This window comes from Lolium rigidum, chromosome 2, assembly GCF_022539505.1.
Source record: "Lolium rigidum isolate FL_2022 chromosome 2, APGP_CSIRO_Lrig_0.1, whole genome shotgun sequence".
Lineage (NCBI taxonomy): Eukaryota > Viridiplantae > Streptophyta > Magnoliopsida > Poales > Poaceae > Lolium > Lolium rigidum.
Genome location: NC_061509.1, coordinates 175,895,541 through 175,922,858, shown reverse-complemented (window position 1 = coordinate 175,922,858; position 27,318 = coordinate 175,895,541). Strand labels below are relative to the sequence as shown.

At 44.4% G+C, this 27,318-nt stretch overlaps 1 protein-coding gene and 1 long non-coding RNA gene across 2 annotated transcripts; one reads left to right on the top strand and one right to left on the bottom strand.

Moving 5' to 3' along the window:
• The first annotated feature begins 1,887 nt into the window (after window positions 1–1,887).
• Window positions 1,888–3,767, top strand: LOC124692630. The gene is made up of 2 exons (XR_006999603.1): window positions 1,888–1,992; window positions 3,326–3,767. It is a non-coding gene; the product is annotated as an uncharacterized LOC124692630 (long non-coding RNA).
• Window positions 3,768–11,208: 7,441 nt separating this feature from the next.
• LOC124687731 (bidirectional sugar transporter SWEET4-like) lies at window positions 11,209–17,735 on the bottom strand. Its single transcript, XM_047221482.1, has 5 exons — window positions 17,696–17,735; window positions 17,334–17,370; window positions 15,713–16,091; window positions 11,864–11,983; window positions 11,209–11,397 (listed from the first exon to the last, which is right to left on the bottom strand). Exons 1-5 carry the CDS (start codon window positions 17,733–17,735, stop codon window positions 11,209–11,211), a joined length of 765 nt encoding a protein of 254 aa, XP_047077438.1.
• Between the last annotated feature and the right edge of the window lie 9,583 nt (window positions 17,736–27,318).

Genomic DNA, 27,318 nt, shown 5'->3' with positions numbered 1-27,318 from the left:
GTAATTCATTTATTTCCATTATGGATAATGTAAAGACAATGTATCTTGTGTATTATTCAATAAAGCTCAAAGTTTTCTCTAATGATCTTTACTTTAATATAATTGTTCATCTTATTTATTATTGATCATTTACTTAATGAATTTCCTCAATTGAATTATTTAAGTAATTATTTAATGTTTGAATTTGAAATTCAAATTCAACCTTGGTTTGAATTTAATCATGTCATAACATTTAGAATTCAATCATGTGAACTCTCCCCTCTCTTCTCAAAACCCTAAACTAGTGAAGTGAGAAGCAAGTTTGTCGCACTCTCAAAACCCTAACCCTGTAAGGTGTCGAGAGAGAAACTTGTCCCCCTTCGATGCAGTTTTTGTTTAAAAGCGCGAAATTTCCCCAGAATTTACTATGCAATGCACATCCCTTTCTAAAATCTACCCCTCGATCGTCTCTAAACCTGGGACATTACACCACGGTACGAGAAACCTTCCAGAGCCGCCGCCATCGCGAAGCTAAGATCTGGGGGACAGGAGTCTCTGTTCCGGCACGCCGCCAGGACGGGGAAGTGCCCCCGGAAGGCATCTCCATCGACACCACCGCCATCTTCATCAACGCTGTTGTCTCCCATGAGGAGGGAGTAGTTCTCCATCGAGGCTCGGGGCTGTACCAGTAGCTATGTGGTTAATCTCTCTCCTATGTACTTCAATACAATGATCTCATGAGCTGCCTTACATGATTGAGATTCATATGAGTTTTGTATCACTATTCGTCTATGTGTTACTCTAGTGATGTTATTAAAGTACTCTATTCCTCCTCCACGGTGTAATTGTGACAGTGTGTGCATCGTGTAGTACTTGGCGTAGGTTATGATTGTAATCTCTTGTAGATTATGAAGTTAATTATTGCTATGATAGTATTGATGTGATCTATTCCTCCTTCATAGTGTGATGGTGACAGTGTGCATGCTATGTTAGTTCTTGGTGTGATTGTGTTGATCTATCTTGCACTCTAAGGTTATTTAAATATGAACATTGAATGTTGTGGAGCTTGTTAACTCCGGCATTGAGGTGCTCTTGTAGCCCTACACAATTAGTGGTGTTCATCATCCAACAAAAGAGTGTAGAGTGGTTTTATTATGTGATCAATGTTGAGAGTGTCCACTAGTGAAAGTATGATCCCTAGGCCTTGTTTCTAAGCATCGAAACTCCGTTTATTTACTGTTCTGTTGCATGTTTACTCGCTGCCATATTTTATTCAGATTGTTATTACTATTCATATACGAGGACTTTTACAGTACCCCCAAGTGAATAGGGACCATTCATTTTAGCTGATCAGGCGGCTAACGATCGCCCGTACTCCACAACCAGAACCTAGAGTACCAGGTAAAATTTGATCGGAAACTGGCGGAGTACCTCCATTGGAGGGTCAAAAAATAATTTCTCATACTAGTTTCCTCCGGATAGGGGTATAGACATGTATCTATGTTTTTTTGAGGGTGCTTTTGCATTTTGTATCCATTTTGTCCCTAACAGCTTATCTCCTGGACGAACCCTAGCTGAGTTGTTCCCGGCGGCGTCGGGGGAAACGGAGCTGGAGCCGATCGGGGCCGGAAGGGGACGAGGCACCGCGCGGCCGTCGCGTGCATCCCCCGACGGATGCGCGCAGGAGGCGACCTGGTAGGGATACGAGGCGCCGCCCGGGCGTGGCATCTAGGCCCCCGACAGATGGGCGTGGCGCCGCGCGGCCGTGGCGTCCGACCCTCGGCTCTCTGCAGCGGCGAGATTGGGCAAAGGTAGGAGCGGCGGTGGCGTCAAGGTCTTCGGCTCCCTCGATGGATTTGCGGCGACGGGTGGGCGGAGTGGTGGTTGGCTCGCATCGCCGGCGAGGCGGGGAAAGGTAGCAGCGGCCGTGGCATCTAGGTGGTCGGCTTCCTGGACTGATGAACGTTGCAGCACCACATCGAGCTGAACCGAGATGAGTTCAGATTTCAGAATGTGAGGATCATCCCAATCCCAAATCCCTCTTATTTTTCCATGCGATGTATTGCTACCCGTCAATTTCTTAGCGATGGATTTGTTGTTGCTGTTAGGGCCAGTCTCTGTTTTGTTTTGGTGGTTGACAGTGTCCATTTTAAAATTGACTAGCTAGCCCGCACGTAGCTGCATCATTAATCATAAATCATGCTCGTTGTTCACCGGTGTTTCTTTCAGCTCCACGGATGCATCTACAATGCTGATTTTTTTTTGTTGTAGAACATAACTTAGATTCTAAGAAGAGTAAAATCGCAGTGAACTTTGTAATGTTTTGCATTAATGGACGAGTTGCAGACTCAATCCATCTATATTAGACAGTATCACCTGTGTCCTAATATTGCATGAAAGTGGAATCGAGCTCCACAGTTTTGCACTTGATGGCCAACAAACATTCAAACTTTTTGATAATTCAAATTCAGATAGATCATGAGTATTGTCCCGTATTTTTAAACCTTTTTTTTTGAACTGCCGTATTTTTAAACCTTAATTATTACTATCCCATTTTTTTTTGTTTGATATTTAACTCAAGTTCTGTAAATTTGAAATTATAAACACTAAGGTAGGCCTTTTGTCGAGTGCATAGAGACGTTTACGGGAAAAATCAGTGCCTGGCCTTGGTGTCCTTTTTTGCCTGGTTAGGCTAGTTTTTTGAGATGGTTTTTTACTTGCTTGGTTCATATAGACTCCTGGCCTCGTAAGGTACTAAGCTCTAATTAATAACATAATGAAGGAAAAAAGAAAAGTACTATCCAATCCAGTAGTGGAACCAAGCACCACCTATTCCAATTTAATAGTAAAGATGTTCATGTTAGGGATTTAGAATTGCTGTTATCCAGTGGCGTTACATGAGGTACAATTTGTTTCCGATAAAATAAGCTTGGAAGTTGAATTTTGTTTGTAGATTCAAAGTTGAGATCACGACCATCAAATTGGCTTAATTAACAAAAGACACACAATCTAAACTTGAATGTCAGTATTAATATGGTTTTGTAGGACATGGCATGAATTTCTGCCAATACTTTAATCCGTAAGAGCCAACGTGATATGTGTTCATGATTAGTGTAAGAGCCAACCTGACTTAGATGACTGTGACCTGTCAGCGCTTAAGTGTGATTGCAACGAACCAGTAGTGCGACGCATCTACTACACTGAAAACTACGAGCGTATGTGCTATCTAATATGTAATGTGGCAGAAGTGATATTTCTTCTGTAACTCATATACAAAATTCTGCAGTATCTTTCTCAATTGCATTTCACTAAATTTTCTCTGGTTTGATGTGTGTAATGTGTGCAGGGTTGTAGTTTGTCAATCCGGGAGGACCTGCTCAACAAGTATGCAGAACAGATGGTTAACTACTGCACTACGGCTTCAAACAATAGTCTGGATGATTCATTGGTTTCACCGGTGAACCTTGTGTGAACAAGAAGAAAGAACAACTTTTACAACTGGAGAACAAATTGGACTATGTATGTTCAGAACTGTCAGAGTACAAGGACAAGAACATATGTCATGATAAAGACGCGAAGACGAAAAATGCAAATCTAGGAAATGCGGTGAACTTTTCTGGTTCATGCTAATATTGTATGTAGCTAGATTACTGATTTCCACCCTTTAGGGTAAAGATTATATATCGTGTAATCCGGTCTTTCATTATATAGGTAATGTCAGATTCATCATAGTCTGAAGGTTACACACAGATATTTCATAATCGCAAACCCTTGCTTCACTCTCTGTATCCACTTCGTTGTCAACAGGCATACAGAAATTGAATTACAAATATGATCAAAACCAACAGAGCAACAAGGTCAATTGCACTCAATATTTTTGAACTAGCCGCAGTAACACACAAGCAATCCTTACAGGAAATAGAACATGTAACCAAACTTCAAGGCCCGGTACAGCAAAACCAAACTTCAGGTCTCGGTACATACAGGAAATAGAAACTGTAACCAAACTTCATGTCTCCCTCTTATTTTTGGAGAACAACTCGACTTTATTAAGTCAGCACACGACCATTACAATCAGCTCTAAGGCTGTTTTGAAGGAAAACGGGACTTGTCTCAGCCCAAACCTCTGACAAATTGTGCAAGCAGGCATAGCGTGCGCACTCATGTGCAGAGTTGTTAGCTGATCGACGAGCAAAAGAAATCGAAAAAGCCTGAAAACCTAGACTTAAGCTACTAACATCTTCAAGAAGTGGGGAAATCAACGGGCGACTCCTCCTTCTAGCTTCCCACAACCTCACTAGCTCTGAGCAGTCAGTCTCAATTGTTATTTGTCTCAAGTTCTGAGTTTGGGTGAACACCACAGCATCACGTAGCGCTAGTGCTTCAGAAATGAGAGGATCTACAATCCCTGGATATGCCTTGCACCATGCTCATCTGAAGCCTCCTGTGGCATCTCTTGCCACATCTCCACTCCTGGCCACCATCACCTGCTCAGTTGCTTCAAAATACTTCTGCAAATGGTAACCTTCTTTGGAACAGACAAACCGTCTTTTTTTTACTTCTTTGGTCCCAGCCACACTCTTTCTAGTCCAATCTGACATTGAACCCTTTCTCTTTCACATATTTGTTAACCTTGTTCTTCACTATCAAATATTTGACTGACCATTGTAATATATTCTTCTCTCACCTCTGTTTCGCCAATACCATCCATCGTCTAAACCTGCCATTATCAAACCATCATATTTAGTACATGTACATGTCATGTCTGCCCAAATTATTATAAAACGCAACAACTATCCATTAGGTAATCACATAGACTTTCTATCACACAGTTTTAATTTGGTTCAGATCTATATACATGAACCAGAGACGTCTGAACATAGTCTAACAGAACTCATAAATTAAAACATCAGGATACATCAACTGATTGGCTCCAAAACCAGTGAAAAAATCAGTAAAATTTGTAACATCAGTTTGGTTCAAAACTAGATATGATATCAGAGACAATACTAGTACGTGTTTGGTTCAAAAAAAAAAAAAGGAGAAGAAGGGCCCTTCGACCAGGACGCGTGAGGCGGCGCCACCAGACAGCCAACAAGGGCAGAACCGGCCGAGGAAGATGGGACTTCCAACAAGGACGTCCCAGGCAGCGGCGCGACGTAGCCAACAAGGCCCAAATGCGGCGGCGGAGCAGGTGGCGGCGCGAGGCAGCCAAAAAGGCATAGATGCGGCAGCGGCGCAGTGGGCCCCAGGGCCGCGGAATCGACCGAGACAGCGGGGTGAGGCGAAGCAGCGACGACGCAGAGGGGTCCGGGGCTGCTGAATCGAGCGAGGCGGCGGCGCAGTGGGGGTGGGGCGCGGTGGCTCAGTCGATCGATCACAGCCTCACAGGTGCTCCTCTATCGGAAAACATGAGAATGGTTAAAGTGCATATTGCCCTTTTGGCACTTTGAGAATGATAATATTAACACTGGTCCTTTATCACAAACGGTCAGATATGCTTGGTACTCCACCGGATCGTTCTGGAGTACCGGGTACCGTAAATTTTGCCTTCATATACATCCATACTACTTGTATTTCACTATCTCTTCGCCGAACTAGTGCGCCTATACATCTGACAAGTGTATTAGGTGTGTTGGGGACACAAGAGACTTCTTGTATCGTGATTGCAGGGTTGCTTGAGAGGGATATCTTTGACCTCTTCCTCCCTGAGTTCGATAAACCTTGGGTGATCCACTTAAGGGAAACTTGCTGCTGTTTTACAAACCTCTGCTCTTGGAGGCCCAACACTGTTTACAAGAATAGAAGCACCCGTAGACATCATCCACTTCAATGCCTCTTCCTGAAAACTCGGTGTCCAAGAACAACACCTTTTGTTACCATGAAATGGCACTTTTCTCAGTTCAGTACTAAATGTTGGTCCTCACAATACTGCAGAACTTTGTTAAGATTGAACAAGCAATTATTGAAGGAGTTACCATACAAAGAAAAATCATCCATGAACACTTCCATAATTTTCTCAATATAATCATCAAGTTTAGCATTCATGTATCTTTGAAAAGTAGCAGGAGCATTGCACAAACCGAATGACATTATCCTATTTGCAAAAGTACCGAAGGGACGGGTGAAGGTAGTATTTTCCTGATCATCTTCGTGCATCGAATCTAGGAGAAACCTGGATAACCATCTAGATAACAAATGTGTGAGTGTTTAGATAATCTTTCTAGCATTTGATCAATAAATGGCAAAAGATAATGATCTTTACGAGTGGCTTTGTTTAGCTTCCTGATGTCAATGCACATTCTATAACCAGTAACAATACGTTGGGCTACAAGTTCATTTTCATCATTTGGAACCACAATGATTCCACCCATTTTTAGGAACACAATGAACACGACTTACCCATTTACTATCAGCTATGGGATAGATAATACCTGCCTCAATGAGTTTAATTACCTCTTTTCTTACCACTTCTTTCATTTTTGGATGAAGACGGCGTTGATAATCAACAACAGGCTTTGCATCGTCTTCCAAGTTAATTTTATGCATGCATAAAGTCGGGCTTATACCTTTCAAGTCATCCAGTGAATAGCCAATAGCTGGCATATGAGCTCGCAGTACTTCAAGTAACCTTGTTTCTTCTTCATCTGAAAGGTTAGCACTAATAATAACAAGATATATTTTCTTCTCATGAAGGAATGCATATTTCATATATTCATGTAAAGGTTTAAGTTCAAAACGAGGAGCTTCTTTTGCTAGGGGTAGTTCTCCTAGATCATCATGTGGAATATGTAACTACTGTTGTGGTGGTTGCTGAGATAGTATTTGTTCTAATGCCTCTTTTTTTCATTACTAAATGGCTCCTCTTGATGAAGTACATATTGTTCCATCGCGTCTGATGAAGCGGCTGCCATAGAAGCAAGAGTTTGCACTATATCTTTTGAATTTTTTTCCTTTTTCTAAATGCTTATCACTAAATTTTGAAAAGTTAAATTCTAGTATTTCACCAGCACATTTAATGAATACCTTATCTTTTTCTAAACTAATTTAAGCAGTCACAATATGTAAGAATGGTCTACCAAATATGATAGGATAAAATGAATCTTGGGAGCAACCCAGCACAATAAAATCCGTGGGGTATTTGATCTTTCCAACTAATACTTCAACATCTCTAACCATACCTATATGACAAATATACTCTTTATTAGCAAGTATGGATAGTTATACTTGTCTCTTCCATGTGTATTGCTAGGGGTGGGCATTCGGTCATGACCGAAAATTCGGTTTTTATATTTTGGTCTATTTCAAATTTGGTCAGAAAAAATGAAGACCGAAATATACTTGTTACTTTTACTACCCGAAAAATTCAGGTACCCAATAATTCGGGTTCGGGTTCGATCATGACCGAATAGTGTGGCCGACGTTGTGAACGCAAAACTTAGACATTATTTAGTAAAAGGTTGGCAACATTTTAGATGTATTTTGATTGTTTTTTCATTGCATATATTATTATCAATTGGCACGAATAAATGTTCAACAACCTAAACAAAAATGTAACAACGCTAGAGAAGTTTATGAACATTCAACAATATCACATCTCACGCATATCACAAAATCTAAAGATTGGGACAGACTTACATAAAATTTGGTCAGTTCGGTCTATTCGGTTACTCAGAACAAAATGACCGAATATGAACAAAATACAGTATGGGATCAATGTTAGGCTTGATTTCAAAATATAGAGAATATGGTATCACACTTATAGTTGCTTCAATATCACATAGACCATGATAGCATGAAGTAGCAATATCACATGATATAATAGGTTTACCAACTTTGGTGGTTTTATCTTGAATTACCATGGTGGAATCTTCACATATATAAACATCACAAGCAGTTTCTTCATTCAATTCTTTAATGGCTGAAATTTGATGCTTAACTTCAATTTGTTCATATGGTTGACTACATCTTCTAGCGCACTTGATTGCAAAAGTAGTGAGTAAATTTTCCTTTACTTTGTTTGGATATGGAGGACTTTCAACATATTCTTCAATTTTGAAAAATGATATTTGATTAACCTGTTTCACAACTTTAGGAAAAACTTTAGTGTATTTATACGGTTCAACATAAACATCAAATCCTTTTTAGGGACATTCAAATGGTTAGCAAAAGACTTAGTAAATTCTACCAAAACATGAGGATCAAGGCCAAACCTATTACTTAGCTCTTTAAACAATATAGTAGTAGAGAAGTTCTCTACACCTGAATATTCATAATCAAAGCGGGGTTCATTAACTTTATCAAGACCCCAAACATCAACATTTTTAGAAATAGTTTCCTATAAGTCCCTTGCTTCTTTTGGAGTTCTATTAGTGAAAATTCCTTTAGAGGAATTATCCAGAAAGTCCCTAAGATGCTGAGGTAACCTCAAATAGAAATTGATTAATATAATGCTTTCGGGAATACCATGACAAAGATTCTTATGGATGAATTCATTCAATCTCCCCCAATCTTGAGCAATACTTTCTCCAACGTGAGGCCAAAAGTTATAAATATGACAACGATCATCATAAGCTTCTTTAGGAGTATAATACTTGAGATAGAAAGCCTTCATCAGATATTCCCAATCAAGGCGGTATTTATCATCCAGAGATCTAAACCATATGCGAGCATTCCCAGAAAGAGATTAATATAATAACTTTCTTTTCTCCTCATCATGAGGAATACCAGCAAGTTTAAATAGAGAACATATATCTTTAATGGTATGTCAATGCTCCATAGAAGTTTGGCTTCTATCCCCTGTAAATTTTAGTTTCATAGCCTTTTGGCAATATCAATAGGGATTTGATACGCTACTTTTGGTTCAGGAGGTTTTCAACCTTGTTCTTAATAGCATGAACATATTCATATGGAGTTAGTTTCATATTCTCACGGCCTAAGAAAGCCATCATAAAAAAATAGTAAAGGGAAAAAACAATAAAAGTTTCCTTACCAAACAACTTACCAATAGCGCGAAGCTCCCCGACAACGGCACCAGAAAAGTGTCTTGATGGCTCCCAAGTGCAGGAGATCAATTATAGTACTTTTCAATAAGAAAGTTTGTCGAACCACGAGGAGCTGAAGGTATTGGTTAGTAAGTTTGACATGTAAAACAATAAAATGGTGCAGTGATTTTGGTGTTTTAGGTGTGTAGTTTGCATTAAAATAAAGTACAAGAAATAAATAGCAATAAGTAAATGCTGAAGCCCAATCCTCTATGTAGTAAGAGGACAAGCTCAAGTGTGCGTGTGTGAACTTATATGTGACAAGTGTTTTCAAAAGCGACATGGATTTACTTAGCATTTAGATTTCTACACAACATGGTAAATATCTTGTCAAGATTCATTCCCTTAGGATAGAGCCTAAATGTAGAGTTGTAGTCCAATTACGTCGGGCCACCAAAGATAGCCTTAACCACCTAAAAGTGTTGCTCCAAGAATTTAATCTTCAGTCACTCACCTCTCGCTAAAGGACCAAAGCACGTGGAGTGGTGTTTTGGCTCATGTGAGCATATGCTCCCATTATTTTGAAATTCATTTTAGACAAATTTTAAAATGTCAAAAATTGAAACAAAAAGTCTGCACGTACATCTTCACGTGCTACGCGCTCATAAAGTCGTTTCATGAAAAATCGACTTGTCACGTGGCGTGTGTAAAAAAGAAAAAAATCGGTGCTAAAACTAAGGCTTTTCACAAGATAAAATTTCTGTTTTTTTTACATAGACAATAAGAAATACCGTTTTTTTCACGAAACTTGACAAACGAACATATATTGTGAATGTATATGTAGAATTTTTTGTCAAAAAATTTCAACCTTTTAAAATATGTACTTTTAGTAGAGGGAGCATATGCATCCGGGAGCCGAATTGAGTTTCTAATACAGCTCAGTCTAAAAAATAGAACTGCTACTACCTAAAGTTTCTGATCTGATGAACATTGAGCATCAGGAACAAAGGTAGAAAGTTCTTTTACCTGAAAGAAACAACTTGTATTGGACAAATCGGCAAAAATAATTTGCATCACAGGAAGAGCATCTTTGTATCCACTAATCACGGTCTTCAAATGATCAAATCAACTGAGTCTTCACGTTTCCCCAATCAGTTCCGCACCGATTGAGGTTATTGCAAAGTACTACTCCCTCCTCCCTCTGTACTAAAATAAGTGTCACAACATCATCCAGATTCGGTTGTATCGACAACTAAAAAGTATCTAGTATCTAGACAAAGTTACGACACTTAAAACGGAGGGGGTATACATAGAAACCGTTGATCAAGCACTCACACCTCGTCAAAGGGATTTTGGGGTGGTGAGCGGATCGGTATGTCAACGGCTGCTGCGGAGTTGCAATCAACATTGAAGAGAAGGAGTTTTTGCGAAACACAGTACAATCGTAGATGCTTACATGTACGTACATACACTCACACATATGATCCAATCACACCCTACTTCTATGAGCATTTCTGAGAGAATGAGTTCAAAAAACTGATTTGGCGGGTCTTGAGATTGAAAAAATCATCACAGACGTCTCGTTATCGATGGGAACATAGCAAATATTTTGAGGTATGCAATTTTCAATCATGGCGAGGGTGGGTAACTAATTTAGTACTCTCCGGTTCAAAATAATTACCCAAAAATAGATATATTTTGACATGTTTTTGTAGATACATATATTTTTAAGGAATTATCTTAAACCGGAGGGTGTATATAAAATTTAGTGGTCCACAACCTATCAGCTAATGTTTTCTGATTGAAAAAAAAAGTGAGAGTTTTCTGCTTCTTTTGAAATTTTCTAGCCTATTTTCTTTGTTCTAGTTAGTTCGTAATATACGTTCCGGCCAAAATTAGATTTATTTGATACAATGTTAAAACCACATTGATTGATATCACAACAACAAATCATCACAAGAACATATAAGATAAATATCCAACATACTTCCCTTTGAACTGTCATAGTTCTTCAGCAAATCAAGCTTCAAGAACAAAACACCGGAGATCCAGCACTCAACGTCCCGATTAACCGTGTGTAGTTGATAGTCCAGACACTACGATATAGTTAGAACTTCCATTAACAAGAAGGAACACACGAGGTGCACACTACCGCCCTGGGCGACACAGCTTATCGCGCAACACATCATCCGTCAGAGAATTACAAAGGTATTTATGAATGCACTTGGAGATCATAACGTTGCTTCTAGTAGTGGCCGTTTCGGGCGCCAGAGCTGGTGGTGTTGTCGTTCTTCCCGTCGACAACGACCTCCGTCATGGGTATCTGGTCGGCCTTGCCCTTGCGGGCTTCAAGGATCTGTTGCGTCGACTTGTAGTAGATCGCATATAGGATCAACTGTCCCAAAGCGAACACGACGCCCAGCCCGCTGGGGATCTGCAACACGAAAATATTAATCAAATTGAGGAACATTTGTAAAGGCTAATATGAGTTTGGTACTAGAGAAAACAAATTGTAATCCCCAGCATTGTGTTAGCCTGAGCTACCCTATCCTATCCGGTCTTATTACTCGAACAAAAACTGCCCTATCATTCTTAGTACAGCTATATTGCCAGCACAAAAACATGGGTAACGTAGCTGCTGGTCACATGAACGAAGTTGCAGGTAACACGCAGGCGACTTGTAGCAGTCTCAAGTGCATATGTCTGTTTACTCATGTGCCCATGTCACACGGGTAATCTGATAGCTAATGATTGCTGTTAATAATAGTAACAACAAGTGAAAACATTCATAGGGCTCCCTCTGATTTAAAATAAGTGTGGTGGACTCGTGGTTTGAGTTCAAATTCAAATTAAAAACACGTCAATTATTATGAATAAATATGATATTTTAAATGACTTACTGTGATGTAGATGTCGAACTCGATGAGGGCATAGGCAGTCCAGCAGGTTCCACTTGCGAGCGAGGCCAAGGACAGAAACAGGGGCATGTACTCCACGCTCTTGGTCTGAATCACCATTTTCTGAAACATGGGCGGACACGGAAATTGACATGATGAAAAGAAGCCTATCCGTTTTTACAGGAAATCGATTTGCTACTAGTACAATTCATCCAATGAACATGAAGTAAAATGGAAACAACTTGTACACGTATTGAGCAGAGCATGCAGCATCCAAACTACAAGGAAATTGGGGGTCTGTGTTTCACCGATCCCCTTGATAGGTAAGATGAGTAATTTTTTTGGTTCACTCCTCTAAACCGCACCTAGCATATATTCTACTACCTTTATCCCAAAGTTTAAGGCTTATATTACTTTTAGAAAGTCAGACTATGTCAAGTTTGACTAAGTTTTTACCAAATATCACACATGCAAAATACAAAATCAATACCATTAGATATATAATAAAATATATTTTCGTATGGTATCTACAAAATATTATATTTGTTGATAAATTCTTCTAAAACTTTTGATCAAACTTTACTTGGTTTGATTTTTCAAAAAAAATTATAAGCCTTAAACTTTGGGATGGAGGTAGAAAAAAGTTTAGAGGAGCAAACAATGTACGAGTCGGCCGCGCAAAGGAGTGAATATACTCGACCTCAATCGGCACCGCTATTGGCTCTCCCACCGTGCTGGGGCTCTCCCCCTCCACCCCGCTATGCCACTGGTGACACCTCCGTCAACACCTTGCACCCTCCCCCGCCCTTCCGCCTCGTCGTGGCGGGAATCGGGATGCCATGTCGTCGCCGAAACCTCCAATCGGTGATCTCCTCTGAGTCGCTCCATCGATGGTCGGCCATCTCGCAACCCCGATGCCCATGGCCCATCCGTCGCAAATGTCGCGTGGTCTAGGGTTACCGCAGCCTCCGGCCACTACGGTGAGATCTGTCGTCGACGATTCTATCGCGTACGAGTCAGAGGAGGAGATGGAGGAGGCTTGTCTGGTTGGAGTGCAAGTTCTCGCCGTCGTTGGAGCACCGGAATTGGACGTGGAGGCTTCCTTCCTTTCTCATCTCGAGGCTGCGTCAATGCCTTTCGACATAATGCCTATAAGGTATTGTCTTCCTTTTTGTCATCCCAAACCGCACAAATGGAGTATATATGTCGGTGTATATATGAAAATTCATTTGAGATTCATAGTCCCGTGAAGAAGGTCAAGGAAGAGAAGTCAAATGGACTGAGGACGACGACAATGCATTGTACTTCGCATGGAATGATCAAATTCGTCTTTCAGGAGGCATTGTAAGGAATGTGGAAGGCAACCATTCGGCGAATTTTGGCAACAAATTCCAGAACGTTTTAACAAGTCCAACGCTACTGTAGAAGCTAGCACCACTTTGCAATTGGTGGCACATTCTTGTTACATGTTTCAATGTAAGGGTTTGAACAAAAGTCAGAATGCAATAGATTTATTTGATCTATTTTGGGACCATGCAACTGATTTGTATGACTATGTTGTTGAGTCCATATGATATGACTATGCTATGAATTGCTATTGATTTGTATGCAAAACAGTTCTAGGAATAAATTTTAGTGATCAGTTAGGAACAGTTTTTTTAGAGGAGTAAAGATACCCTTCTAAAATACTCGGCTGGATATACGTCTAAATTATGAAGGGTAGGTTAGATATTCCCTAATAGTTTTCACAAGAAGAGAAAAGGACCATGAACAAATTTAGAAAAAATGAAGGAAAATGTATAGCGGCCACAAGTTACTGATTACAATGAATTAGAAGTGAACGGTTTGACAACACCGTGGTGGGAAAATTTTGTTCTTCTGAAGAATATTAATTTGGGATGTTCGAGAATTTAAAGTATAGAGATCTTCGAAAAAAGATTAGGGAGATGACAAGATTACTTATGCGTGAATACACATTATTCTATTCTACACCCAGAGTCTGACCTTGGTCAATCCAGTGCTCTTTTTATACTTCTCTGGTTCTCTTCTAATCTATATTATACACCCTCCATTAAATAGTCGACATTTTAGCCATTACTCCTTCTGGTCTCTTTTAATTGACTCGGATTTAGCACAACTTTGTACTAAATCTGAGTCAATTAAATAGGATCGGAGGGAGTAGTTAATAACAACACTGAAAACGAAGTAAATTAGAATGGATGGAGTAGGTCATTTTTTTTTCAATTTAATCTACATTCTACATTATAGGACATGTTTTCCACCGCCTCTTTGGTAATTTAATATCAGACATCAAAACTTAATCCATCCACCAAAAGCCCATTTGGCAAGAAAAATCCATGGATTTAATTACTCTAGACATCAAGGCCTAATAGTACTAATAAATGTATTGTTAAATTTTAAGACTTCTTTTCAAGATGTAGGCTAAAATAGAACGAACGGAGTAAGTTTTATTCACATTCGAACAACAGTTACACCATCTGTTCTTGTATACGAGGGCACTGTCTTATTTTTCAAATACCAAAAAAAAAAAACCAACTAATAAATAGCATGATGCATTTGAGAACCAACCTGAGGTTGGGTGGTTAGGAGGGTGGTTGTACCCCCAGCCCACCAGAGTTCAAACCCCAGGTTTGACATCTGTGTGTCTCATAAAGGCGAAATATTCTTTCAGTGGGAGGCGACGTTCCCGTCGACAGCGAGGCGCCTGTGGTGACTTCGTCAATTTCAAGATTCAATCCGCCGGCTCGGTCTTCCGGAGGTGCTCATAGGGGTAGGGTGTGCGTGTGTGCGTTCATAGGGGTGAGTGTATGCGCGTGTATGTGAGCGCCTGCGTTTGTACTGTGTTTCTCAAACAAACAAAAAATAGCATGATGCATTTGGTCTATATGAAAAAAAAATCTCATGTTACGGGCTAACTAAACATGTATCATTTGGTGTATCTATCTCCATGTCTTCATACAATCTTTACATTAATAAGCACCAATGTAAAAGAGAAATCTAATCAACTGTTCTCGAAAAAAGTTAGTGGCAGTGTATAGATGAAAATCGTGTTATCTTAGTACTCCATCTTTTTTTTATTAGATTGCATTCTAGCATTTTCTAAAATCAAGCACTATTAAGTTTGACCAAAATTATAGTGAAAAATATTAACAACTACTATCTCTGTCTATATAAATAGATGTCTGAGATTTGTCTAAATCTGGATGTATCTAGACGCTATTTAGTCAAACCCCAGACATCTATTTATAACAGAGGGAGTATAATAACAAAGAACATAGTATGAAAGTTAGCTTATGGTGATTCAAAAACTATAACTTTACATTGTAGACGTTGATACTTTTTCTAAGTATTTAATCAAACTTTACAAAGTTTGAATTTTTCTAAACCTAGAACGCGAACTAATTATGAATGGCGAGAATACTTGCTCCAAACTGATTTATTAGGGTCACACACTTCAACAAAAGAAATTTGACCATAAATTTGATCAATAAAATATAAATTATATGTCACAAAAATCATACCTGTTTGCTAGGATAACACGCAGTTCAGTAAAAAAATTGGCCATGAATTTGGTCAATAAAGTATAAATTACCTATAGCATATGGCTATTCTTTTTGAAGTTAGTATCACCCTAATAAATCGGTATGGAAAAAAAGTAGTGAAAATCCCTTTTATTTTAAAATGGACAGAGTAATTAGTATCAAGTGAAGCTGACAATCGCCAACCAGTAGAATCAACCAATCAAATATACTATACTAGTACCACCAAATCTCACTCGCATATACAAATTCCTGATTGAGAGACAGAGAGAGTGATACGATCGATGCGTACCATGATGGAGAGCGGCGCGGCGTACATGCCAGTGCCAACAACGACGCCGAAGATGCCGACGATCATGGACCTGAGGACGTGGGTGTGGGCCAGGTTGAGGACGAGAGCGGCGAAGGCGGCGACGAAGGAAACCTCCACGGCAAGGATGAGGAGGACCCGGCGTCGGGCGGCGCCGACGGAGTACGCGAGGAAGATCGCGATGTAGGTGAGCTCGATGGCTAGGCCGATGCCATTGATGGTGATGATGAGCATGCTGTGCGGCTGCACCACCGGGAGGCCGTAGAGCAGAAATGTCATGCAGTTGAGAACCGTGGCGAGGTACGGCACCGCCGAGTACTGCTCCACCGTCTTCTTCTTGCAGATATTGTAGAATGTCGGCCTAGAATTTCCATGGTAGCGAGCGTGAGTTCGTGCACGTATTGTTAGCGTATGCAGAAAATTAGTAGCAATAATCCTCTTCTTTTTCTATCGGAAAAAATCCAAATTATTGCTTGTTGTATTCCCTCGATTTTGTACTAGCCAGGGGATATGAGGATAGAGTAAATAGCATAAAACTACCACAATTAGCAGGGGAAATTTACCATTTCATACCACTTTACATTTTCGAATTCAAAATCTACCACTCTATGGAAAGCCTTTTGCAATTCACAGAAGTGGTGGACTAGACACGAGCAGGGACGGAGACAGGGGGGGACGGGGGGGGGGGGGGGGCTATGCTCATGATTTTGCTTCGATCGAGCACACGCCATGTCAGTTTCTTATTTGTGCGATTTTAGCTAGTTCTGCCCCCCTCATACTAACATTGCCCCCCTTATACTTCATTCCTGGCTCCGTCCCTGAACACGAGTAAACAGTGAAATTGACAGCAGGGCCCATTTATATACAATCACCAACTAGATTAGGCTGCAGGCATAGACGGGAATGGCTCCAGGTGGCGCCAACTCCCCCTCTTCGTCGCCACCGCTCGATGGAACTACAGTTGCTCCCCATGGCCAACACCTGCTGTGGAACTGTAAGATGATGGGGAGGCTCAGGCGCGCAGATGTCATGGCCCTAGGGGACGAGACAACGTGTGGGATGTAGCTTGTGGCCCCAACGGGTGGGTCGCTAGCACGGCGTGGGTGGACGAGGTGCGCATACTGTGGCCAGCGTGGGGAGGAAGATGCGGACGGGGAGCGCCGAGTTGGTGTTGATGTGAAGGTCCTTGATGCGACGCCATCCGCCGCAGAGAATGCTGGGTTGGTCGACGCGGCAGGAGACCCTGAAGGCTTCCGAGTCGGGGGTTGGGCCGGGCGGCGGTGAGCGACTAGAGGCAGCGGCTTGGAGAGGAAGAAGAAGACGTTGTAGATCTTGATGTGTGGCTCGATACGGCTTGCTCTGCGCCGACCCTCGGTGCCCTACGCCACCCTTGTCGTTGTCAGGGAAAGCAAGGGAGGAAGCAAACGCGTGATTTTGAGGAGGCCGGTGGCGGGGGTACCGGCGGCCGAGAGCCTAGCCGAGCAGTTACAATCATGGGGGCGGTTCTTGCCCTTAATTAAAACCAAATCTAGTATTCCGTTTCTCCCGGAGAAGAAAATAAATGAAGTTACTCATTGAACAGTTGTTTTTAGTCGGTTCTTACGCAGGGGATAGATAGAGCATCAGGGCAGTCCCATTGCCTGCAAGACAGAAACAAAGCAAAAAGTAGCATCAGAAGTATTAGATCATAGTTTTCATCGTAAAAGTAACTACGAACCGGCGAGTTTCAGAAAATCTGTTGTGCACGATGCTTGCATTTGCAATTGAAGCGAGCAAAAGTTCGTGAAGAGGACGTGTATAAACTGGTACACGTGAGAAGCAAAAAGAGGATGCAGCAAAAGGAGCATATGAGGAGCCGATACCCCATATGACCGTGCAGTGCCACAATCTTCCATCTACCACATGATTCTTGCACTTGCAGTAGCGTAACAGAAGCAGAGGGTAGAAATGGGGACGACGACGCACCTATTATCCCGATCACCGTGCGGATGGTGTCCGGCGTCATGCTGGGCTCCGGCGGCGAGAGTTGAACGTGGGTGGTGGGGAGAGAGGAAACGGGGATGATACAAGTGCAACGGTCCCCTCTCTTGCTGTGCTCTGCGCGTTGATAGTAAGTGAATGATCTCAAGGAAACACCAAACGGGGTGTTTAAATAGAGTAGACCCTTGAGCCCAACAGGGATCCAACAGAGTGCACATTAGAGCATCTCCACCGGCGTGCCGTATAGCGGTCCGATAGAGAGCGAAAATAGACTCACACAGGCGCGCTCAAAAAAGCGCCGGCGCTTTTCCGAGCCCAATAGAAGCGCCGGCAACCCCGTACCGGCCACTTGGCGAAGGGCGGGAATCGGGCGCGCCGGTGCCTCGCGAGGCGGAAAATTTTGGACGTGGGAGCCGCCTGTCAGCCACACATCCCAGAATTATACATCTTTTCCGCCAAAACCCCGTCCCCTCCGCCGCTCATTTCTCCCGCCCGCCGCTCCATCTCCCATCCAGCCTCCAACCCGAAAACCCTCGCCGCCGCCATGCCACCGAAGAGAAAGGATCCGGCGAAGGCAGCGAAGCCGTTGACGAAGGCGACGCCGAAGCCGCGCACCGTGACGCAAAAGGAGAAGCCGGCGACCATGTTGCAGGGGGAGTAAGAGGAGGAGAAACGCCGTTGCTCCTTTGTGACGGCCCGACCGCAAAAGGCGCCGCGTCGCCGCTCTCGAGGCAGCGAAAGCGGCGTCCGCTGCGGAAGCGTGTCTCAGCTTGGGCGGCGACCAGCCCGAGTGGAGCCAGCATCGCGCCGGCCGCAACTTCTCGAGCTCACCGTCGTCGTAGGGGTACTACACGGAGGTGACGTCGCTCTCGCAGATGCGGCTATCGCAGATGGACGGCCGTGTCCGCTACTCCCCCGAGTACGCGGACAACGACATGACCTTCGACCCCAACGCGCCGTTCTCGCCGGATTCGGTGCCGAGGGGTTGCGGCGCCTTTCGCTTCCCCGTCGACTTGAACTCGTCACCTGACGTGCGCCGCACCGACAGCCACGTGAAAGACGGCACCAGCCTTCCCCGCGACCTATTCCCCGATGAGGGCAGGAGCACCCACCAGGTGTTCGGCAGCACGTCCGGCGTGTCCATGGGCGAGGAGGAGGTGAGTTTCCTTACTTTTTATGTGTTATGTGCATTGTAGACACTGGCGGCGACTGAAAGTAGGTAACTTTTTGCGTAGAGTGCCGCCGGGATGATATCCTCACCGGCTTCATACGCGGCCAAGCCTACGAACCGCCCGTCGATGAGTATGAAGAAGAGGCCGAGGAGGACGAAGGTGAGGAGGAGGTATAGGAGGAGCTGATCGACGCTGACACCGACGTGACCACGACGAGGACGACGACGCATAGGCGTTCCGGTGGCACTCGTGGTCCGAGGTAGAGGTCTTTGGAGGATGAATGTATCATCGAGGCGTGGACACAAGTGAGCTTTTGCCCCATCACCGGCGCCAACCAAACCGGAGGCAAGTACTACAAGAGCATCCTCGATTCCTTCAACGAGAAGAACTATTATGGTGAGTACGCCACCATGAACCGGAACGAGGGCGCCCTCTCCCACCGTTGGAACATCATCAAGGCGGCGTGTAGCAAGTTTCATGGCTACTATGAGAAGATTAAGAATCAGCAGCAGGAGAGCAGCAAGACGATGGTGGATTGGGTATGATCTACGCTCATTAGATGATCCATCTTGCTCCATATCTTGTTCATAACGCATTATAGTGTATCTATTTGATGATCCATCTTGTTCCATATCTTGTTTTGCATCATGTATTGTTAGATGCTCAACACCCTCGAGATGTACAAGTACAAAAATGAGGACAAGGACTTCATCTTCATGTATTGCTTCAACAAGCTACAAGGTTGCAAGAAATGGGACGACCTCCGCCTCATTCTGCACAAGGATGGGGTAGAAGCGCCGGTCGATCATGCCGGCGCCTCCACCGGGCGCCCCATTGGAAACAAGAAGGCCAAGGCCGAGAGGAATGCGGCGCCGGCATTGGCCGCCATGGACGCCTCCCTCGAGAAGATGATAACCTCATTCTCAGTGGAGAACAAGGAAGCGGCGGATAGGGCCGCCGTCGTGTGGAGGGCGATCTTCGAAAAGCAAGACATGAAGATCGAGTTGGAGAGGGAGAAGGTGGAGGCGGCGAAGATGGAAGCTCACGCCGCTGCCATGAAGGCCATCAACGAAGCGACGCAGCTTTCGTTGGCCAAGATGTCTCAAGAATCCAAGATCTTGATGGTCGACATGGAGAAGATGTACCCGTTGGCGCGGGCGTGGCACGAGATGTACCGTGAGCGCATCGGCCAAGAGGTGCTGGCGGTGCGAGCTGCGTCGGCGTCTCCCCCGGCACCCTCAATGTTCATGTCTCCCCCGGCACCCTCAACGTTGATGTCTCCGCGGCACCGTCGACGTTCGTGCCTCCCTCGGTGACCGTGGATCCTGTTGCAGCGACGGAGCTGCGGTCGGGGCTCGCCGCCGATGAGAAAGTCGTCGAGGTTGAGCCGCCCTTGACCCGTTCGTCTAATCAGTTGGCTTGGAAGCCGAAGTTGTTTTTTGCAGCCAGAGACAGCGATTCGGTGGCCGTATATTGGCCCAAACTTCATATTCATGTGTTGGTTCAAACATTAAATTCAAAAATTTATTTAAATTTCTATGCTTTTGTTTGAGTTTTCAATTCAAATTATCTATCGAGGTTATCGTATGGAACGCGCCGGCGCATGTGCGCCCCATACGACAGTGCGGGCGCCTCTACCGGCGACTACCATCGTGTAGCAAGTTTGGTGCGGGCAACTATTGGAGCGGAAGGAAGACAACAACCAGCAGTTGGAGTGCAGTAGACCAGTAGCACTGCAGTAGATCTTTTTTAACACCTCTATGTTCCCGAAACACATATACTAGTTGTAGGGGGATCGTATGCCGAACTAAAGCCAGTCTAAATTATGTATTCTGTTGCTTTATGAAAAGCTGCACTGACTTTGCCTATGGTAAACACGGGAATATGCAGAAAGGTGAACTATTTTACTCCTAGATTGTAGCTTTCATCATCATCCTCCCAAATCATGCATGTCATTAGTAGGAAGCTGAACTATAAGTTTCATTTGCCTTTACTCATCTTGTAGTTATCAGTTGCTCTACTTGGCATTAACAATTACATGAGTTTTATTCTCGTATGTACAAAGTTGCTTTCATGGTGGCAAAAGCGTGGTCTGATCCGATGGCCGCTCAAAACCACCTAGCCCGCTTGCGGACTATTCAGCGAATTAAATCAACGTCACCCGCGGCCGTCATGCTTCGCGTCAGGCTTGGTTGAAAGAAGGATGCACCAACACCCGTTTCTTTCACATTAAGAGCATCGTGTTCCTCAAAAAAGTTTGAAAACAACACTAGATAAAAAGAGAAAAAAAAATCTGTACGAAAAAGAGGCTCTTTTCAGCCGTGTTCCTCAAACAGCGTCCAGATGCATGCATTTTAATAAGGGACCATCCCATGTGGGGAAAAAGGTGAGAGAAAGTGCGGGAAAAAATAGAATGACATTGGGGACTAGGGACTGCATGCATGCATGCGGACGCTGTTTTTGTGTCCGGCATCCCCGGCAGAGACTCTATAGACAGAGTCACTTACCGGGGACGCGGACAGAAAATGAGGCGCCATTTAGCTTTAGAGGATACAACTGGAAAGCTTTTTTCTCCATTTTTATCCACGGTCCCCGACTAGAGGTGCTCTAAGATCAACGCCATCCATCGCCACGCCACTTCAATAGACCCTCCGTCACGTAAAAGATGTCGCAACTCTCCCTCCCCGCAGTTCATTTTCGCTTTTGCAATAACCCCCCTGATACATCTTAAGTGTTTTAAATCTGGGCTTCAAATCCAATTTCAAAAACGGGTTCTTCTCCGTCGCCGTTGATCGTCAGCTCCGTCGCCGGTCTGCTTCCTCGCACGGACGGCGGCCTACCGCGGACGTTCACGGCCGCACGCCAGCATACCGCAGACGCCCATGAGCTCCCGGACTCCATCATCTAGGACGCGCACGAGCTCGCGGATGCCGCCATCGCGAACGCGCACGAGGTCGCCGCTGCTGGACGGGGCGGCTCGACCTGGTGGCTGACCGGCTTGCCAGCCGAGCTCTTCATACGTTGGCGCCGCTCCATTCTTCTATCTCCCCCGCCTCCGCAGCTCCCTCGCCGTCCGCCGTCGAGGAAGGAAGTCTCGCCGCCACGGCTGGAAGAAGCTCGCCCTGCCTCGCCGCTACGACAGAGGTACCTGCGCGTCCAGAGGCCTCGCCGCTGCTGCCCTGCTGCTCGCGCGCACCTCACCGCTGCTTCCCTGCTCCTCGCGTGCGCCTCGTCGCTGGCCTAATCGCGGCCGCGCCTGAGCTTGTCCTCGTCGTCCTCCCTACGCCGCCAGTCCTCTTCTCCGTTGTGTCTCCTTGTCGACAGCTCGCCGGGGCAGGGCCGCTCCTCCTCCTCGACCTGCTCCTCCTCGGATCAGCTGCAGGAACCAAGCAAAACTGGCAGCGCTTACCCTGCTCTGTTGCTTGTTGCTCGTCCGAGGAAGGTGCTGCTCCCGTTCTCTGAAGTATAAGGCACAGATTTAATTCTTTGTGCAATGTTGATTGAATAACTGAAGCACTTCATTTATATTTATAAAACAAAATTGCAGTACCTTCATTTTTCTGTGAATATGCCCTTCCAAGTACAATTCCAAGTATTCCTTTGCATGTTCTTGTTTTGAAGTTTGCCATCATCACTTGTCACTCTAGCGACACGGTTGGTGAAGAATTCAGTTTCAAGTATTCTTGTGCATGTTCTTGTCAGCTGCGAAGCCGAAGCCCGACTTTCACTGTCGGTCTGGGACTGAATTGACACGGTTGGTGAAGAATTAGACGAGTCCCCTGTCTCTGATATATTTGCAACCAAGCATAGTTCAGGAATTCCCACATCCACCTCAAGAGGTACTGCTCGATTGTTTTCGGCTCAGTCTCCTTGTCGAAGCTGCTGCCTGAATTCCATTGTCCCCCAGTGCACAACACAAATACACAGAGACATTTCCAAACATCAGTTACTCTTATACTGATATGTCATGGCAAACTGACTTTACAAGAGTTCATAGTAAGGTGTGCGAACCTGAAGTGGGAGGCCGAGTAGCCTCTTAAAAAGACAGTTGTTTTCTTGGGAGTGACATTTGAATCAACCCACTTGGCCCAAGTGTTTAGATCTTCCTGATAGTAATCTTTCTTGTAGCAAATTTGACATTGGAACAGTAAGAAAGACTGAATCTCCCGGCTTCTTGTCAAAAAAGTCCTTTGAACTGCTTCCTTGCCTTCCTTTCAATTTCCTTTGTTTACACAACAAATCTTGGTTACAGGTTTCGAACGGTACGAGTTATTCATGTTTCCTTGCATACCTGTTCCCTTTGTTAAGTTTAAGAAGGGCAGCTGTAGCATCAGGCTCTGAAGACTTGTCGACGGTAAGCATCTAATGATATGCAATGACATATAGCTTAGAATATGGTTCTCACAATCAAAACTGGTACTGAAGTATGGTGCCGCTAACCTTATCAAAATCATTCTTTGCATCATCAAAGTCCCCACCTAACATGTATGACATTCCTCGGCGGTAAAGAGCTTTGACATGCACAGGGTTTGCATCTAGCACCTATCAAATCAGAAGTTAATAAGGACCATAATGTGAACCTTGTGCAAGCCCATATTTAAATACTATCATCCAAACTTCTGAAGAGAGTCCTGGTGTAGCAGATGTGGGTGGAGTTCAGGAGGTTAAGTACAGAACTTAATCAAAGAGGGGATTAAGCAAAAAATGCAAGTCCATATGACTCTTGGATCCCCCAAGTCCATACGAACAGCACATAGTGATTTATTGCTAATACAGGCACATAGTGAAGAGCTGGAAAGAGAGCAGGTTCAAGCTAGCATTACTACAGGACTATTTCTAGTCTAAGTTCACATAAGTGACTATTTTTTCTGTGTGTACTCGTGTGTATCATACGCCAAGATTATAGTGCCTATGTTAACAAGAAAACTTATGCACAAGCTTATCTTAACAAGAAAACTAAGGTATGCAAAATTATATGCACAAGCTTAATATTGAGTTATTCATGCTGTTCATTCCTGTTAATGTGGAGAAATGGGTGATCAGATTATCTAGCTGTTCTTGTCTATCTTCCTCTGCTGTTTTTGTCTCTCTTCCTTCAGTTATGTAGCTGTAGAGAAAAGAAATTGACTAATTTTTAGAAAATGAACATCATGCTTTCCTTAACCGAATGATTTCTAACACCATACAGACCACAGTAGGTCCTGCGATCTCATTCATCGCTCGCGGCAGAGACACGAGCTGCAGATTGCGATAGAGGATACCATCAACATCGCTCGGTCACATCTTGAAGTACCGGCAGCGTAGATTCGGGAACTAGCTATGATGCGCCTAAACGAAGAGGGGAAGGGTGGGCAGACCTGCATCGCGGCCGCGAACTCGCCAAAACCGACGAATCCCTGCAGCTTGGAGTAAGCAATCGCCCAAACCTTGAATCGATTGGCAAAGGATCGATTACACCACATTCACCAGCGGAAACTCGAGGTAGCAGCAGAGCGGCTCACTCACCTATTTGAGGACGGCACGGGAGAGGCCGGACATGGCGCCCGTGACGCGGCCGTCTCAATCCGCAGTAGGAAACCAAGGAATAAACCACCGGAGGAGCAGCGAAGCATCAGCGGCGGGCTTCCTGATGCGCTCTTCCCCCAGATCGAGCGTCGCGGCGTGAGAAGCTCACCCCCGCCGCTGCTCCGAGGCGAAGCCGTGGTGGAGGAGCCACCGTGTCACCTCAAAAGCATCCATTTTTAGGACAGGGGAGTGGATGCGCCGATTGAAGCCCGAGGGAGAGGACCGGGAGTAGGGAGCGTGAGGAGGGAGCGAGTGGAGGACCGGGAGGAGGCGCAGCAGAGTTGCCATGCGAGGGCGCGGTGGCCGGAGAGTGAGCGGCGGAGCAGGTGGTGACGCAGGAGACGACGCGGCGGAGGGGATTGGAGAAGATGGCGGAGTGCGGACTTTGTCGGGGAAAACTAGAGGGGTTTTCTGTAAAATATCGGCTGCGACATTTTTTACGTGACGGAGGGAGTACTACCGTTCGTACCAAAAACCAGATCAAAACTGAGCGAGAGAGAGAGAAACGCGGGGCAGTGTGGCAGTGCGGCGCGACCACGCAGTGGCAGCAGCAGGCGCGCGCAGCATGCAAGCGAGCGTGGGGCCAGCAGCAGGCGCGCGGGATCGACCGCCCTCTCCCGCGTGGTCAACGCCACAAGCGGGCGCGCTCGGCGATCGAGGCGCAGGCGAGCGGGAGCGGCAGCGAGGCCGCTTGGCCTGGCTGTGAGCTGGGCCTTGCGTGGGCAATGCGGCCCAAAGCGGGCAGATCTGGTGGAGGCTGCTGGGGAAGGAAGGCCAGATTGGGCCAAGCGGTAGTACCGGCCCGGTACCGGCCTGGTACCGTAAATGGGTTACGGTACTACCGGGCCGGTACCGGCCTAGTACCGCTTCGAGTCCAGTAAGCCCGGGAGGCTGCTGCGGTAGTTGGGCCGGTACTTCCAGCGGTAGTACCGGCCGGCCCAAAATGATTTTTCTTTTTCTTTTTAAATATGCGGCAACTAGAAAATCCATAACTTGAGCTAGGAAACTCAGAATGAGGTGAAACCAATTTTGTTGGAAAGAGGGCGACAAGAGCTACCTTCTCACATGATGAAATCATGGAAAAGAGTGGATGATGATTTTCTCATGATCATAGAGGTGTAACCTCTCAATATGGTATATCGGGAAAATCATCACCCTCGCACATGCAACATGCGATGCAACCGGAATCCGTTTCCGATGAGCTAGAGTGTAATGAGAATGAATACAAGATCTAACTCATCTCATGGATAAGAACCAAGAACAACCAAGAAACACGATGCAATGCATGCAAGGTTTGAGCTCTCTCCGATGATGCGACCCACTATCCTACTGAGCACAAACCTTGACCTTGCGCGTTCCACTCGAGTCGGCAAGCTCCGTCTTCATCCTCTTCATCATTGTCCATGCCACCGTCTTCCTCCAACATTCACGCCACCGTCTTCTTCGATCTTGTACGCACGCCACCGTCTTCATTCATCTTCTACGCCGTCTTCATCTCTCTTCATCTTCAACACCGTCTTCGTCTCTCTTCGACACCGTCTTCATCGTTGTACTCCGTCTTCTCCATCTTGCAACCTTGAGTCCAACACATGGCTATGGACTTGACCTAAGATATATTCTCAATGCAACCGTTAGTCCATAGGGATTGTCATCAATTACCAAAACCACACATGGGGTAATGGACATGTGCTTTCACTATGCTTATGTCTCCTACCTCTATGTGTGAATAGATTTCTTAGTTCTTGGGGATATGGTGGAACCCTAGTTATGGATTACAATTGAAATATATATGTTTTATTCGTTCCTTGATCATGATGCATTAATTGTCTATCTTGATATTGTATGAAGTCGACCATGCAATATTTGCCTCCAAGAACAAGAGATGGGATTACCTTTGGATGTGTGGTAGAGACGAGGCGTCAAGTGAAACCCTCATGCTCATCCCCTATCACACGGTAAATGGGGAATTAGAGGAGATTCATAGAGTTTTCATACATATCCATGGGATCCGAGAGGACCCTTAATAGTAATGTACTGAGGTGTTTTGCCCTTTGCATTTACTAGGGTTATGAGAGGACGGTTCAAGAGATAGCTGGTCTGCAACCACCCTATTTGGAGCTCCTCCCAACACATGCATAAAAGAATGACTAGAACATCCTAATCTCTAACACTCCAAACACTAGAGGTGAATCCAAGGTTCCTTAAGAACTCCTTAGACCATTGTTGTTTCAAGTAGCTTTACAACACGTTGTTCTCCTTTCCATTAGTTATTTTCAGTACTTTACTTTTACTATTCAAAACAATTAAATAATTTTCACCTTTTACTTGGAATTACGTGCATCCTTGTGCACCCTTAAATAAGTTGTAACAAAGAACGAATAGTTGACCATAGCCAGTAGGCTCTCTGTGGGATCGATACTTTTGTTTCGAAACTAGCTACATCAACCTGTGCACTTGTAGTTATGAAGCTATTTTATGACGCCGTTGCCAGGGAGCTAAGTGCTATTGGTCTTTTGTTTTCGATTATTTATTTATTTTAGTTTTGCTAAAGTTCGATTACTAGTTTCAGGTTAATCACTATTACCGAGCTTGGACTTATGAATAAGCTTGATCCAAATGAGTACGTTGGGAGATTTAATGGCTCCTATGTTAAAGAAGACCCAAGGGACACAACTATCTGATATGAGGTTAACCCTCAATTACAGGTACTCCTACACAAAAGAAAGGTTGCAAGAGATGATATTTTTGAAGACCCATTTGAACATTTGGCTTACTTTAAAGATATATGCTGGATTGTTGAATTACCAAACTGTACTGAGGAAGAAATAGTGCTAAAAATATTTAGCCAAACTCTTACTAATACTTCTCTCT